We start from the raw sequence: 14339 nt of genomic DNA, 5'->3' as shown, positions 1-14339 counted from the left end.
CCACTCCTTTGTTGCCTTGGCTGTATGTTTTGGGTCATTGTCGTGCTGGAAGACCCAGCCACGACCCATTTTTAAGGCCCTGGCAGAGGGAAGGAGGTTGTCACTCAGAATTGTACGGTACATGGCCCCATCCATTCTCCCATTGATGCGGTGAAGTAGTCCTGTGCCCTTAGCAGAGAAACACCCCCAAAACATAACATTTCCACCTCCATGCTTGACAGTGGGGACGGTGTTCTTTGGGTCATAGGCAGCATTTCTCTTCCTCCAAACACGGCGAGTTGAGTTCATGCCAAAGAGCTCAATTTTTGTCTCATCTGACCACAGCACCTTCTCCCAATCACTCTCGACATCATCCAGGTGTTCACTGGCAAACTTCAGACGGGCCGTCACATGTGCCTTCCGGAGCAGGGGGACCTTGCGGGCACTGCAGGATTGCAATCCGTTATGTCGTAATGTGTTACCAATGGTTTTCGTGGTGACAGTGGTCCCAGCTGCCTTGAGATCATTGACAAGTTCCCCCCTTGTAGTTGTAGGCTGATTTCTAACCTTCCTCATGATCAAGGATACCCCACGAGGTGAGATTTTGCGTGGAGCCCCAGATCTTTGTCGATTGACAGTCATTTTGTACTTCTTCCATTTTCTTACTATGGCACCAACAGTTGTCTCCTTCTCGCCCAGCGTCTTACTGATGGTTTTGTAGCCCATTCCAGCCTTGTGCAGGTGTATGATCTTGTCCCTGACATCCTTAGACAGCTCCTTGCTCTTGGCCATTTTGTAGAGGTTAGAGTCTGACTGATTCACTGAGTCTGTGGACAGGTGTCTTTCATACAGGTGACCATTGCCGACAGCTGTCTGTCATGCAGGTAACGAGTTGATTTGGAGCATCTACCTGGTCTGTAGGGGCCAGATCTCTTACTGGTTGGTGGGGGATCAAATACTTATTTCCCTCTGCAGAATGCAAATAAATTCATATACTTTCCACAATGTGATTTTCCGGATTTAATTTGTGATGTGCTATCTCTCACTGTTACCAATAACCTACCCTTCAATTATGGGCTGCTCATGTCTTTGTCAGTGGGCAAACTTACAAAATCAGCAAGGGATCAAATACTTATTTCCCCCACTGTATAGCTTTAAGAACATGCACAGTATCCCCACCGCGCATTCACAAGTGCCTTCTCACCCACTGCAAGAGCGCAGTACCAGCAGTCTCTCTTTATCCACAGTGAGGAGAGAATGCTCCTCATAGCATCTGGTGCATCAGTTTGTTTTTTTGAGCTTTTTTGTGCCTTCCCTTCGGGGTTTTCCCATGATTTTTGTTTTATTTTCTTTGGAAAATTTCCTTTCCTGTATTGACTTTAGTTCAATTTTTCTCACTTTTTAGTTTTCTTTATTTTTGCCTCTCTCAGTAGGCCTTCTCAAATTTGAGCTCTGGTTTATTTATTTATTTGTTACATTTGTATCCCACATTTTCCCACCTATTTGCAGGCTCAATGTGGCTTACATAGTACCGTAGCAGCGTTCGCTCTTGATCCATTTGAGTATGTTTCCGCTGATTCTGAAGTAGTCAAGGAGTCATAGCAGTATTTTATGATCGACCATGTCGAATGCATTGGACATGTCAAATTGTAGTGGAAGTATGCTTTTACCTATTGCTGTTTCCTGCTTGAATTTAGTTAAGAGGGTAAGTAGTACTGTTTCGGTGCTGTGTAAGGGGCAGAATCCTGATTGTGATTCATGTAGTTTTGTGAATTTGTCTAAGTAGTCATTAATTTGTTTGGTTACCAAGCCTTCCATTAGTTTGACTACCAATGGGATGGATGCTACTGGACGATAGTTGGTGATGTCATTTATTTCTTTTCTTGGTGTCTTGGTATTGGGGTGAGTAGGATATTGCCATTTTCTTTAGGGAAGGTTCCTTGTTGAAGCATGAAGTTTAAATGGGATGTGAGGTCTGTTATGAAACGATGGGGGGGGGGGGGGGAGATTTTAGTAGGTAGCTGGGACAGGTATTCAGTTGACAGTGGCTGTTGGAGTATCTCTTGATCGCCTGGGTAACTGTGTCGGAGGTGAGGAGAGCAAATTTTGTCCAAATACAGTCTGTTGGGTATTCACCAGGGGGTGGGTCCAGTTCATTGATGAAGGTTTCAATGTCCATATTGTCCTGAGGCAAAGTTTTGCATAGATTTGTAATTTTTTTGTTAAAGTATTTAGCAAGATTGTCTGCAGATGGGGTGTCAGTATTGGTTGTGGTGACTGGTTTTATGTCTAGTAATGTGTTCACAAGATGATATAGATTTTTCGTGTCTTTGTATTCCGGCCCTATTTTAGTTTTGTAATATGATCTTTTGGTCTGTCTTATTGCGTATTTGTATTTTCTTTGTAGTAGTTTCCATGTGTTAAGTGTATATTCATCTTTTATTTTTTTTCATGTGCGTTCCTATTTCCTTGATTGCGTTTTTAATTGTTTCAATTTCTCATTGAACCACGGTATCAAGTTGTGTCTTCGTGTCTTTGTGAGTTGTGTCTTCGTGAGGTTGGACATTTGTCTCTATTTTTCTGGTGCTTGGCCCTTTTTTCAGTCACCATCGAGCTGTTTGATTTGGCCACTGCTGTTTTCTGTTCCATGTCCTCCCAGTGGCTTTAAGCTCTGTAGCCGGTGCAGTAGGACCATCGCTGGCAAAGGCAGTCATTCTTGGTGCCATCGGTGTTTGGGACCTGAACATATCCCTTCCATTAGTTATTTTTGCCTTTGTATGAAGAAATGAACCCAGCTAGCCAGAGAGGCTGAAAGAGAAAACATTTTTGGAGCCCGGTCCAAAATGTCGGTGCTGGCATTGGTGTCAGGAGTTGCATCGGGTGTATCGATCCATATGACTGATAGGCATGTCTTGGACACTGGGAGTGGATGTATATTGAGTGTGTCTCCTCCACCTGCCTTGATGCCGACCGCAATGCAGGTCTCCCGGAACTGGTCAGTATCAAACCTGACCTCGAGGCTACATGGGGATTCAACATCATCCTCATCGTCACTGAAGAGCATCGATGACCAGCATTAGGTGAAGGCCAAGAAACATCAGCATCGATTCCCCTCGACGCACTGTGCTGGGAACTCGGGGGTACCAAGGGATTCGGTCCCTGAGAAGCATTGGCGCTGATAGGACTGCTCCCCCTCCATACAAGAGGTGTCGATGCATGGGTCTCCATGCAGCCAGGAACAGGCACCCATCTCAACACCCAAATTCCTCATCCCCAGAAGGTGCTGATGACAGATTCATCCCTCCTAGGATGGGGAGCTCATGTGGATGGACTTCACACCCAAGGTGCTTGGTCAACTCAGGAATCAGATCTTTAGATCAATCTCCTGGAGCTACAGGCCATCTAGAACACTCCAAGGGTTTTCAGAGATTGGCTGTGCAACCAAATTGTACTCATTCAAACAGACAATCAGGTTGCAATGTACTATACCAACAAACGATGGGGTACCGGAGCATGCACACTTTATCAGGAGGTCATCACTGGGCAGTCCAGCATGGGATGCTTCTCGAGGATATTTACCTGGTGGACAAATCCAATAGTCTGGCCGACAGACTGAGTAGGGTTATGCAAACACACGAGTGGTCCCTCAGCATGGACATTGCCTGTGAGATCTTCCAAGTGTGGGGCACCCCATCGGTGGACCTCTTTGCCACTAGTTCAATCCCAAAGTCTCTCAGTATGTTCCAAGCTCCAGGCCCATGACAGGCTAGCATCATGTGGGGAAGACTTTACTGACACTCAAGCAAGACCGAGTAACCATGATCTTGGTCACTCCATACTGGCCCAGGCAGATCTGGTTCCCTCTTCTTCTGGAGTTGTCCTCCAAAGAACCTTGGACATTGGAGTTTTTTCTGACTCTCATCACGCAGAATGAGGGATCTCTTCTAAATCCCAACCTTCAGTCTCTGGTCTTCACAGCCTGGATGTTGAGAGCTTAGAATTTGCTTCCTTGCATCTTCCAGAGGGTGTCCCTGTTGGCTTCCATGAAATATTCCACTAAGAGGTATTACTTTTTCAAATGGAGGAGGTTTGCCATCTGGTGTGAGGGCAATGCCCTAGATCCCCTTTCTTGTCGTACACAGACCTTCTAGACCTTTCTGAGTCTGGTCTGAAGACCAACACTGTAAGGGTTCACCTTAGTGTGGTTAGTGCTTACCTTCACTGTGTAGAGGGTAAGCACATCTCTGGACAGCCATTGTTTGGTGCTTTTGATAAAGCCCCCTGTCAAGCCTCTGCCTGTGTCATGGGTCCTTGTTTTTGGTGGCTGTTACTTCAGCTTGCAGGATCAATGAACTTCAGGTCCTAGTGGTGGATCCATGTTACACTAAGTTTCATCACAACAGAGTAGTTCTCTGCACGCACCCTAAGTTCTTGCCTAAAGTTGTGTCGGAGTGCCATCTAAACAAGTTGATTGTCCTTCCTGCATTTTTTCCCAGACTTCATACTGGTGAAAACGTACTACACACCTTGGACTGCAAGTGCGCATTGGTCTTTTACTTGGAGTGGACTAGGCTCTAAAGACACGTCATCCAGCTTTTTGTTTCTTTTCATCACAACAGGATGGGTGTTTCCATTGGGAAAAGCACCATTTCCAGTTGACTGGCAGATTACATTTCATTAACTTATGCCCAGGCTGGGCTGACTTGAGGGTCATGTCAAGACTCATAATGTTAGAGCCATGGTGGCGTCGGTAGCCCACTTGATGTCAGCCTCCATTGAAGAAATATACAAGGCTGCAATGTGGTGTTTAGTCCACACATTCACATCTCATTACTGCCTTGAGCAGGATACCCCACGTGATAGTCGGTTTGGATAGGCAATGCTTCGGAATTCGTTTGGGGTCTAGAATCCAACTCCACCCCCTTAGGCCTGTTTTGTTCTGTTCCAGGCTGCACTGTCAGTTGTATGTTTTTCAGGTTAATTACAATTTCAACCTTGCTGTTGCGAGGTCCAGTTGACCAATAGTTGTTGTTTTCAGTGATGCTGGTAGCTGGCGATTCCCACATGTGAGAATATGGCCTGCTTGTCCTCGGAGAAAGCGAAGATACTTACCTATAGCAGGTATTCTCCGAGGACAGCAGGCCATTCATTTTCACACACCCTCCCTCCTTGCCAAGGAGTTGATTCCTGTATGGTACTGCTGGTCCCGTGCTCTTGCAGCGTTTGGGAAGACATTTGAGCATGTGCGGTGGGGACACTGTGCATGCTTTTAAAGCAATATTAGCTTTTTTAATGCTTCACACCAGGTAACATGGATGACGTCACCCACATGTGAGAATGAATGGCCTGCTGTCCTCGGAAAATACTTGCTACAGGTAAGTATCTTCGCTGCTTCTTTGCATGCATTTGTTCGCTTTGCATCATATTATCATGTAGTGTGCATTATGGTAATCTAATGTGCTTTAAGGGAAAATAATGCTGGATTTTCCCTTTGGCAAAATCCTGCATTACCCCTTTAACAGAACAGTTTAGTAACTACTCTAAATCTCAACAGGTGACTCAGATATAGCACATCTTTTAAACTCAATTTTGTCTATGCAAAATATTTTGAAATATCTTTTCTTTTTCTCTGGCATCAAAATTTTACTATTTCATATCTCACAGTAGAATTGATTTACTACAGAAATAATGTTTTCGCACATTTTAAAAAAATGTGTTAACGTTAAACAACCAGTTTAGTGTATATTATTTTTATAAGATCTATGAATTCAATAGGTCTACTGAGAAGCAAGATTTAGTAGTCTCAACAACAAATGTAATTATTTTTATACTTTAAATTAACAGTTGACCATGAATGACTTCAGTGTGCATAGGATAATTGGTCGAGGGGGATTTGGAGAAGTATATGGTTGCCGAAAAGCCGACACTGGTAAAATGTAAGTTTGAGATTTTTTTTTAATCAAGGAGATATAAATTAGTACAAATAGTATATATGAATTTGAAACATCATTAATAAAAAGGAATCTGGATTAGTGGCCAATGAATGATTAGGGGTATTGAGTAGCTATATAATTTAGTCATGACTAAGCTGTTACCCTTCTCATCATTAATTTACCCATTCTACCAAATCTAATCAGAGCTGGGAGAAAATTTTGGATCAATATTCAGCCAGCAGCAGTCAGCAATTCTTTAAACAGTGACTGCCACCAGCTAACTTAGACTGAGATATTTGATGCTGAACTATATCCGGGCAGTAGTGCTGACTGTCGTGGTCATTGGCGGCGCCTGGAAATTATTTGGGAACAGCCAATATTTAGTGTCAAACCTGTATAAGTCAAGCGGGTGATATTAGGAATTCCTTTTGTGCAGTTCAGCTTGCCAAGTTAGCTATGTAGACACCAGCACAGAATATTACCAGTGCTTGCATAACTCCTAGTTCCTCCTTCACCCCTGGATCACCCTGCCACTAACTGGAAAGTGTTGCAGCAGTCAGAGCCTATATTCAGCAGCATTGTCAGATTAAGGGACCCTCTTACTAAATTGTGGTAGGCCTACCATGGGCCTACCACTCGCTAAAAGAGCACTACCACGGGATGCACTAAGGCATCCTACAGTAATGTTCTGCTTAGCGCATGCTAATCCTGCACTGGAAACTATTTTTTATTTTCCAGCAGGGAGGCATGTCTGGGGGCGAAGAGTAGGTGTTCCTTTCCTAATCAGGTAGTGCCGGGCACATTACAGCCCACTACCCGATTAGCACAAGAGTAGTGTGGGAGCCCTCACCGCCACCTAAATAGGTGGCATTAAGGGCTCCCAGCGGCAATGACCATGCACTAATGGGGAAATTAGCTTGTGCCCATTAAAAGAAAATCCGGTCGCAGCCATTTTTCAGCCATGCTAGAAAGTATCAGGAGCGGGCGGTAAACCCACGCATTACTTGCAGTGCCAGCCACTTTCTAGCACGCCTTAGTAAAAAGATCCCTAAGTTCTACTGAATATCAATCCCAGCTCAATCAGCATGGTTTAAATGGGCAGAAACCTCTCCTTAAACCACTATATTACTTATATTGAGAAAGAGCATCATATCAAATTACTTGAAATTTCATGAGTTTAGAAACGAATTTCAGGTGATATTAGTTTGTTGATTAGCCATAATAAATACATTTGATTATTGATTCTTTATATTGCTTTATACAGCATCTTCTATTCCATGAAATTTTTAATAAATTGTGTGGATATTACTAGAAGTTGTGCTAGATTTTTCCAGAGGTTGTGGCGGGAGGGAAATCCCTGCCAGAGGGCTGGAGAGTGAGGTTTTGGAGGCGTGCCCAGGGGAGGGGTTGGAAGAGAAGTTGCAGAGATAAAGTTGTTTCCCTGTAGTGAGTGACAGGAAGGGTGGAGTTGGAATAGTAATAAAGGAGATTGAAACGAGGTGTTTTGTTGTCTATACCCCCACCGAGACCCTTGGAAGTATTGGGGGATTTTGGAGTGAGAGAAATAAATACAGGCTGATTAGAAGCAGTGCTTTTTTTGTGCTGGTACATACCGGTATGGCGTACTGGCACCTTCCCCCCCCTCCCCCCGCCTGGTAAGTCCAGCACCCTTCCTCACACTCCCCTACTTACTACTATGTCAGACTCAGCAGTGCGAACGGTGCAGGCAGCGATTGAGAGAGGCTGGCAGCGTTGAAGCTTCCTTCTGCGAGTCCTGCCTACATTGGGAGAGAGGAGAATCGCTGGACATGGATGGGAGGGCAGGGGAGAGAGGAGAATCGCTGGACATGGATGGGAGTACAGGGGAGAGAGGAGGATTGCTGGACATGGATGGGAGGGGAGGGCAGGGAAGAGAGAATTGCTGGACGTGGAGGGGAGGGCAGGGGAGAGAGGAGAATCGCTGGACATGGATGGGAGGGGAGGGCAGGGGAGAGAGGAGAATCACTGGACATGGATGGGAAGGGAAGGCAGGGAAGAGAGAATTGATGGACATGGATGGGAGGAGATGGCAGGGGAGAGAGGAGAATCGCTGGACATGGATGGCAGGGGAGGACAGGGGGCAGAGAAGAATCACTGGACATGGAGGGGAGGGGAGGGCAGGGGAAGGAGGAGACATACTGGACATGGATGGGAGGGGAGGTCAGGGAAGAGAGATTCGCTGGACATGAATGGAAGGGGAGGGCAGGGGAGAGAGGAGAATTGTTGGTCATGAATGAGAGGGGAGGGAAGGGGAGAGAGGAGAATTGCTGGACATGGATGGCAGGAGAGGACAGGGGACAGAAGAGAATCGCTGGAGCTGGGAGGGGAGGGCAGGGGAGAGAGGAGACATGCTGGACATGGATGGAGGGGAGGGAAGAGAGGAAGGAAATGCACATGGATGGGAGGTCAGGGAAGAGAGGAGAAATGCTGGAAATGGATGGAGAGGAGAGTAGGAGATAGAGGAGAATTGCTGGACATGGATGGATGGAGGGGTTGGCGGGGAGAGAGGAGAAATGCTGCACTTGGATGGAGGAGAGGGGAGAGAGAATTATTGCTTTATATGGATACAGGGGAGGGAAGAGAGGAGAAATGCTGGACATAGATGGAGGGGAGGAGAGAGGAGAAGTGCTGGACATGGATGAAGGGGAGGAAAGACAAAAGAAGATGCACAAGGATGGAGATGAGGGAAAGGAAAGAGAGGAGAAAAACTGCACATGGATGGAGAAAATAGGCAAAAGCTGGATTCACGTTATACCTCCTCCAGTCAATTCCATGGAGGAGGACCCAGCTTTTACTTATGGATGTATGGCAAGAAATGAAGAAGAAAGGAGGAAAGTAAAGAAATAAATGGAAAGGAAGCCCTGGAAACGGAGTTAAGGGAACAGATAGAGAGCAGCAGAATCAGAGACTGGGACCAATATGGATAGAAAATCAAAGTCACCAGACAACAAAGATAGAAAAAATCATTTTATTTTCATTTTAGTGTTTGAAATATGTCCAGTTTGAGAATTTACATCTGCTGTCTTATTTTGCACTGGGTATACTGGAGCTGTAACAGCTTACCGAAATTATTTATTGTGAAAAAAATCACATTATTTTTTTCTCCTATACTAGTATAATATTTTCAATGATGTCTGTTTATATGTGCCATGGCTGGTGTAAGGGGTGTGGCTAATGTGAGTGTGGCTACCATAGGGGTGGAGCCATATGTGGTGACCTCACCCATAATGAGTACCGGCACCTTTTTTTCTACAAAAAAAGCACTGATTATAAGAGAAGTTGTTGCCCCTCTAAGTGGCAACTGAGAAGGAGATAGATCTTCAGGTGGACAAGGGGAATCCAGCCTGAAAACAGGAATAGGAACAGGAGGGCTGGAGTGTAGCCCTCTGAGGTACAGTGCTGGAAAGAGGACAGCCTAAAGGGTCTATGCCTGAAAGAGTTGGCTTGGTATCAGGAGTAACAGAAGCAGTCTTGGATTTTTTCCTGACACAAGAGGATGGGTAAAGGACAGGAGTCTGTGTAAATATGTACAGTATTAAGTATCTCCAGAGAGTAAAGTGAAGTGGCTACGATTATCACAAATAATCTCAGATGGACAATGTATATAAAGAGTTTCTGAAGAATTGACTGCTGATTGCAGAAGTTCCAGTAAAGTTGTTTGCATTCTACAAAGTCCAGGAGTGCAGAGTGATTTTTGGCTAGAGAGTGAATACACCTGCCCGTGGCTACATTGAGTCCCTCCTAGCTTTCCTAAACCCTGGATCTCTATTCCAGACCATTGACCCACTCCCAAGCTCATTGGTTGGAAGATATGATAGTATGAGTGCTATGCTGAGTGGAGGCAGAATAGAGCACTGAAGAAGAAATGTTTTCCCTGTGACCCGGGTCTGGGGGTTTGCGGACCTGAGCAAGCCAAAGGGCGAGACCCGGGTTACAGGTAGAATGTCAAAATTTGATTTTCCAATTAAAAAAATTTAATTGGCATATAGAAAATATTTTATAACCTTCTAGTAGGTTGAGTTATGAGGGTCCTAGTTAGACGGGACCAGAACTCGAACGGCAAAAGGTGATATGATACAGCTTGATCAAGCCTTCTTTCTTCAATTGTGGTAGAAAAACTATGTTCCTGGCCACCATGCCCATCTGTAATTTTACAGCTCAAATAGTAGTGAGTATATTTGTAACTCTAGGTTGGTGATTATCAGGAAAGGTTGGGACTGGATAAATCCAGGAGGCCAAATAAGCAGTTCAATCTTTGTGACCCTTTACCCTTTGTAATAATCCACCCTGTAACTTGGCCAACTCCAAATCTGTTGTTCTGAACTAAAGTTTACTCAATGATTTTCAAAGACATGCAAACAGGCATGCAGGCTCGACCCTTCTCTCTCAGCTCTGGTCCTGCCCTTGTGGGAACAGGAAATAAGGGCGGGACCAGAGCTGAGAGAGAGAGAGGGGCCGAGCCTGCACGCCTTTTACCGCTGCTGACGGTCGCAGTAACTCCGACTTGGTACATGAAGATGACTTCTAAAATTCGGAAGGAGAGGGCTGCTGGAACTGGAAGGGAGGGAGGAAGGGAGGGAGGGACGATGACCCTGAAACTTGGACAGAGGGAGGGGAACCCTGAAACTGGGAGGGAGGGGGGAACCTGAAACGCAGAGGGAGGGAGAGAGGGGGTAACCTGAAACTCGGAGGGAGGGAGGGGGGAACCTGAAACTCGGTCCCCTGGAACTCGGAGGGAGGGGACGACCCTGGAACTCAGAGGGAGGGGACGACCCTGGAACTCGGAGGGAGGGGACGACCCTGGAACTCGGAGGGAGGGAGGACGACGACCCTGGAACTCGGAGGGAGGGGGGACGACATCCTTGGAACTCGGAGAGAGGGGGGACGACGGCCCTGGAATTCGGAGAGAGGGAAGGAATGACCCTGGAACTCGGAGAGCGGGAGGGGATTACCCAGGAGCTCGGAGGGAGGGAGGGGGAGGACGACCCTGGAACTCAGAGGGAGGGAGGGAGGGGATGACCCTGGAACTCGGAGTGAGAGAGGGAGGGGGGACGACCCTGGAACTCGGAGGGAGGGGACGACCCTGGAACTCGGAGGGAGGGAGGGAACGACGACCCTGGAACTTGGAGGGAGGGGGATGACCCTGGAACTCGGAGGAAGGGAGGGAGGGGGGCCCATGGCACACACTCTCATTCTCACACACACACTCTCTCTCTCACAGACACACTCGCACCCAGTGTCATTCTCTCTCTGTCACACACACACACTCGCACATTCACTCTCTCACACAGTCACTCTCACACACACTCTCTCAAACATACACACTCCGAGGAAAACCTTGCTAGCGCCCTTTTCATTTGTGTCAGAAATGGGCCTTTTTTTTTAGTTCTTTATAAAAATAGAAGTTACATAGTAACTGGTATTCCAAAGCCTAAAGCAGTAGAAGTGCAAACTAGTTTAGCTCAAACTTTTATTCACATAAAAAAACAGGAATTTCATACAATATTCAAATGTCATGGTGAGAGCAGCCCATAAGAAGTTCAACATTCCTGGCTTATCTGCTTGCATCAGGGCTAATGGATATTTAAGAATGACTGACACTAACAGGGGCATAATCAAAAGAGAAGGACGCCCATCTTCTGACACAAATCGGGAGATGGGCGTCCTTCTCTCAGAGTCGCCCAAATCGGCATAATTGAAAGCTGATTTTGGGCGTCCTCAACTGCTTTCCGTCGCGGGGACGACCAAAGTTCACAGGGGCGTATCGGCAGCGTAGCGAAGGCAGGACGGGGGCATGGTTAAAAGATGGGCATCCTTGGCCGATAATGGAAAAAAGAAGGGTGTCCCTGACGAGCATGTGGCCGACTTTACTTGGTCCAATTTTTTTCACGACCAAGCCTCGAAAAGGTGCCCGAACTGACCAGATGACCACCGGAGGGAATCAAGGATGACCTCCTCTTGTTTCCCCAGTGGTAACCAACCCCCTCTCACCCCCCCCCCCCCCCCAAAAAAAAAAATAGTTTTAAAACATTTTTGCCATCCTCTATGCCAGCCTCAAATGTCATATCCAGCTCCATCACAACAGTATGCAGGTCCCTGGAGCAGTTTTTAGTGGGTGCAGTGCACTTCAGGCAGGCGGACCCAGGCCCATCCCCCCATAACTGTTACACTTGTGGTGGTAAATGTGAGCCCTTCAAAACCCACCCGAAACCCACTGTACTCACATGTTGGTGCCCCCCTTCATCCCTTAGTGCTATGGTAGTGGTGTACAGTGGGGTTTGGGGGGGGGTTCGGGGGGCTCAGCACCCAAGGTAAGGGAGCTATGTACCTGGGAGCAATTTCTGAAGTCCACTGCAGTGCCCCCTAGGGTGCCTGGTTGGTGTCCTGGCATGTCAGGGGGACCAGTGCAGTACGAATGCTGGCTCCTCCCATGATCAAAGGGCTTGGATTTGGTCATTTTTGAGATGGGCGTCCTCGGTTTCCATTATGGCCGAAAACCGGGGATGACCATCTCTAAGGTCGACCATCTCAACATTTAGGTCGACCAGCTCTAAGGTCGACCTAAATGTTGAGATTTGGGTGTCCCCGACCGTATTATCGAAATGAAAGATGGACACCCATCTTGTTTTGATAATACGAGTTTCCCTGCCCCTTCGCCGGGACATCCTTTGAGATGGGCACCCTTAGAGATGGGCATCCCCGTTCTAAAAAGCCCCTCCATGCCACCTAGGAATAAATAATCACCCTGATATTCATCGCTATTTAACCAGCCAGGAACAGTTATCTCTGCTGAAAATTAGCACATTGTGCGATATAACTGGCTAGCTGCAAATATTCCGTGTTTTGCCGACTAACTTTAGTGGCCAAATCGGACTGCATAAATAGCAGTCCTATCTTTGGCCGCTATAAACTTAACAAGTCACTGGAAATGGCCAGTATTGAATATTTGGACTCAGTTTCATTCGTGGCATTGAGCTGACCTGCCTCCTGTGGGCTGAATATCTGGAATGAGAGTAAAAACAAAAGCTTAACAAAAACAAACAAGAAATAAAAAAGGAAAAGAAAAATTGTGAAAGATTAAAACTGGCAAACTGTCCACCCATCTGGGTACTCACGTTAACAGCACATTTACCTTAGCCAGTGTTTACATAACAGCCACATTTGCATAGCACCAACTTTGGGCTCAGGCGCACCCAGGTTGCAGCTGACAGAGATCCCCAAATTCCCCAGCCGAAGGTGTCTGGGAAAACTGCCTGAACTCCCTCCAGCGCAACACAGTTGTTGGTAGCTTTAGTGATCCACCCCCAGCACTGGCATCTGGTGCATACTCAGTTTTTGTGCAGGAAAACTGAGCATGTGTTGGGGTGGCTCACTAAAGTTAACCCCAACTGGTCTTGTAACTTTATAGTTCTATCCTCCTGCAGACCAAAGGAAAAAAGAGGGAGAGTACTACTACTACTACTACTACTTAACATTTCTAGAGCGCTACTAGGGTTACGCAGCGCTGTACAAAATAAAACAAAGAAGGACGGTCCCTGCTCAAAGGAGCTTACAATCTAAAGAACAAAATGTCAAGTTGTACAGTCTAGAGTCTAGAGTAGCCACATTATCCTCTAGATTCTATAAATAGCATGCAAATTTACATGTGCAAAATTGCATGCTATTCTGAGATGCATGCACAACTAAATTAGTTATTGGGTTAGTTAGCACCAGTAATTGGGTGGTAACAATTATTGGCATTAATTGGAAACAATATGGATTTGTGCACACATCTTGCTAAGCGCTATTCTATATGGATCCGTGCACAAATCTTATAACGCACAACTCAAAAGGGGACATGTCCATGGGAGGGGCATGGGCGGGTCAGGGGCATTCACTAAAGATGCACACATTATTACTGAATACCTGAGATCCACACGTAACTTACGTGCCAGGATTTACATCAAGCTTCAGTTTGGCACAGAAATCAGCGCTATTCTATAAATGGCACACATCATGGAGTGCTGTTTATAGAATACCGCTCTGTGCAGATTTTATTTTGGCACCCAAATTTGGGTGCCATTTACTGAATCAAGTCCTATATAGAGAGTAAAAAGGCTATAAAGGAATTCTGTAAATTGGTACCTGAAGATAGGCGCCAGTTGTGCATGTAAGTTACAGAATAATAGCACTTTCACACAATTGGTGCCATTAAATCAGTGATTATGTGCATAAGTCTGTCTGTTAAAATGTTCTATTACATACTGTGTTGACATTGTAAGTAGTATACTTACTGTGCCATACTTTGTATTGTTATTTGAATATTTTTACTGCTGTAATTGCTTATGTTTGATTTTTCTTATTGTACACTGCCTTGAGTGAAGTCTTTCAAAAAAGCGGTAAATAAAT

The 14339-nt window shown here is 45.9% G+C and overlaps 1 protein-coding gene across 1 annotated transcript in view; it reads left to right on the top strand.

Annotated features, from left to right (window-relative positions):
- GRK3 (G protein-coupled receptor kinase 3) overlaps positions 1–14339 on the top strand; it is a 441692-nt gene that overhangs the window by 219196 nt on the left and 208157 nt on the right. The window contains exon 8 of the mRNA XM_030219404.1: positions 5824–5915. Within this exon, the coding sequence (XP_030075264.1) occupies positions 5824–5915 (92 nt within the window). The remainder of the gene's footprint in view (positions 1–5823; positions 5916–14339) is intronic.

This window comes from Microcaecilia unicolor, chromosome 11 (genome assembly GCF_901765095.1).
Source record: "Microcaecilia unicolor chromosome 11, aMicUni1.1, whole genome shotgun sequence".
NCBI classification, from domain to species: Eukaryota; Metazoa; Chordata; class Amphibia; order Gymnophiona; family Siphonopidae; genus Microcaecilia; species Microcaecilia unicolor.
This window is presented reverse-complemented; position numbering and strand designations above follow the sequence as displayed.